We start from the raw sequence: 3178 nt of genomic DNA on the forward strand, positions 1-3178 counted from the left end.
GTTCTATGGGCTGGTGGTCCACAGACAGCAGCGATCTTATGCTTAGTTCTATGGGCTGGTGGTCCACAGACAGCAGCGATCTTATGCTTAGTTCTCACAGGGTGGGTCGTCTGAACAGGAGCAAATTCAGGAATGAAGGTAATGGGTAGTCATTTCATGTTTGCCATTGGCATTAGGGGCATGCAGGGTCTTGAGCTGACAATAGAGACTGAGTCTGGAGAATCAAGGTAGGCCTCAGAGGACATTTAGAGAAAGTGATGGCGAGAGATGTTTTCTACAGAGATGTGCACTAGTGTAAAATTTTGCTTTTAATTTTCTTGGGATGTCAGAGATTGAATTCTAAGCCTTATACGTGGTGAGCCATAGTCTCTACCACTATGTCAAATGTTAGAGAATTAGTGGGACATGTGTATCCCATACTTTTGGGGGGCATCAATGGTCATGAAGGTGAACATCTGTAATCCCAGCAGTTTGGGAGTCTGAGGATGGGGAGATCCACGTTCAAGCACATCTTAGGAAACAGCAAGGCTCTCAAGAAAAAAAAAATTGGCAGCTAATAGAAACTAAAAATTGAACTCCTTGTTGCGAAATGTGTAAGTTGTTTTATCTCTCCTAGGAACTGAGAACAGAAGCCATTGCTAGACCTCTAGAGATAAACGAGACTGAGAAAGTGATGAGAATCGCAATAAAAGATATTTTGGTAAGATTACGCTGCTAGTATTTGTTGTTTTTACATGTGGGGCTCAGAGAGTAGGGGACCTAGAAACGGATATTTCAAGGGAAAGTTGGAGGACAGTTTGGATTCCTATATTTTAGCTACTACTTCTCCAGTAGTTTCTCGAGTTGTTAACAGTTCATCAGTTTTAAAGCAATTAAACAGTTCTTACTTCAATATTTTGGTAAATACTATCCTGGCTGTCCTAGAACCTGCTCTGTAGACCAGGCTGATGTCAAACTCAGAGATCCACCTGCTCTGCCTCCTGAGTGCTCAAATTAAAGGCATATGCTACCACACCTGACTTTACAATACTTATTATTACAAAGAGAAAAAGCCATTTCTTGTGTTGAATCCTAGCATTGCTCCTCAGTCAAGCGAGGAAGTAAAACGTCATAGTAAATCGTTTGTAATTATGACACATCATAGGACAAAGTCTCTTCTGTGTTGTGGTATTCCTGCCAAAGACGTATGATCTGAATCGGTCAGACAAAGCAGACTGGGAACCATCCTATCAATTAGTTGGCTGGTGCTTTCCAAAAAAGAACATTGTGAAATCCAGGGAAAGTTGAAGAGCATTCAAGACTAGAACAGCACAGAAGTGTGGCAGCAGATTGCCATGGTGGTTCCTGTCTGCTGTGGATGACTTCCCTAGCAGCGAGACAGGAATGAGCCTGAGATGAGACAATGGCCGCGTGCTGTGCTCATGTCTGGTTTTCATGTACTTAATAGGAAATACAAAGGGATTGAAGGTGATTGGGCATCAGTGACTGGCAGTTTCCTCACCTAGATCAGAGGAAAATGCTTTGTATTATATCATAGTCCATCTTTTCTTGAAATGTATGATTATTTCTAAACTTAAAAACCTGTAAATAACCATATTTTATGCATGCAAATATTCTAACTGAATCACATGAACATGGCCAGACATGCTATCAGCACTGAATTATAAAAGCTGGTTTTCAAAAGCCAGGCGGTGGTGGTGCACACCTTTAATCCCAGCACTCGGGAGGAAGAGGCAGGCAGATCTCTGTGAGTTCGAGGCCAGCCTGGTCTACAAGAGATAGTTCCAGGACAGGCACCAAAGCTACAGAGACACCCTGTCTTGAAAAAAAAAGAAAAAGAAAAAGAAAACTGGTCCTCTAGAAGGGGCACTGTCTGCTCTTTAGAGGACCTTGAATGTCAGAAGGTATTTGCCCCTGATGCCTGGTAATTCTAAAAGCCAAAGTATTTAGGATTGTGGTACAGAGGCCAGTTATCTCAGAAGACTGGAAACGTTTATACATTGATCTTTCTTACCTGAGGACTAGATTAAAGACTTTAAGGTCAGATAATCCCTAAGCTATAATATGACTTTGAATCAGAGAGTCATCATTATCAGCAAGGTTGTTGATTATGGGTACTGGAAAGATGACTCAGCAGTTAAGAACACATACTGTGCTTCCAGAGACCCAAGTTCAGTTCACAGCACCCACAAGGCGGCTCAGAACTCCAGGGAATCCGATGCTCTCTGTTCTGACTTCTGTAGGCTGCACTCACGTGTTCATACACATATACAATGTGCACTTCTACAGGCTGTACTCACGTGTTCATACACGTGTATAATATACAATGTGCACTTCTCCAGGCTGCACTCACATGTTCATACACATAGACATATACAATGTGCATAATTTTTCCTTTAATCTTGTTGACAAAGGACTCACCTTCCTGTTGGAATTAATTCACATTTGTATTAGAATTTTTAATGCATTTGTAATAAAGAGTACCAGAGTGGAACCCACCTCGCCATCAAGAACTTCATGCAGGGTTGGACAGCCAGACATGGAGAGGAAGTTCATCCACACCCAGGTTGTGCTCCTGCTTCCTGTGGACTCAGTGCTCTGAACCACGAGACTCCCAACAGCCAGCTTCTCACAGTGTAAATAAGAGGCCAGCACCTTTGTTCTCACCATGTCCACTTCAGCCGAGCTTGTTCTTGGAAAGACAGGAATGTCTGTGGACTAGCCAGGGTCTTTGACCCCTGTGGTGCCAGCAGCCCAGAGCTTCTGTCCCATTGCGCCTGGACCCTCTCTCAGAGCTCCGCCTCACCAGAATGTCTAGTTGCTGCTGTGCGAGCCACGTTTGCACTGACTTCACCAGTAAAGCAGTTTCTCCGTTTAGTTTTAGTTTTTAGTGAAGCTGCTTTACCGTAGAGAGAAAAGGAATCGTCTTTGTCCATCAAAGCAGACAGTGGGTCAGAGCTGAGGCTGGTTCATGAGGGTTTTGTTTTTGGTCCCCTCCTGAACCAACCCTCTGTGTATGTGTCTCTGTGTGTCTGTGTGTGTGTGTGTGTGTGTCTGTGTGTGTCTGTGTCTGTCTGTGTCTATCTGTATATCTGTGTGTCTCTCTGTGTGTATGTCTGTCTGTATCTGTGTGTCTCTATGTGTGTGTGTCTGTCTGTCTGTATCTGTCTGTATATCT

General features: G+C 43.4%; 1 protein-coding gene across 5 annotated transcripts in view; it reads left to right on the forward strand.

Moving 5' to 3' along the window:
• Cluap1 (clusterin associated protein 1) overlaps window positions 1–3178 on the forward strand; it is a 33325-nt gene that overhangs the window by 14550 nt on the left and 15597 nt on the right. For all 5 annotated transcript variants that reach the window (XM_005349235.3, XM_005349236.2, XM_026780968.1 and 2 more), the window contains one exon: window positions 617–700. In XM_005349235.3, the coding sequence (XP_005349292.1) occupies window positions 617–700 (84 nt within the window). The remainder of the gene's footprint in view (window positions 1–616; window positions 701–3178) is intronic.

Source organism: Microtus ochrogaster, chromosome 7, assembly GCF_000317375.1.
Source record: "Microtus ochrogaster isolate Prairie Vole_2 chromosome 7, MicOch1.0, whole genome shotgun sequence".
Lineage (NCBI taxonomy): Eukaryota > Metazoa > Chordata > Mammalia > Rodentia > Cricetidae > Microtus > Microtus ochrogaster.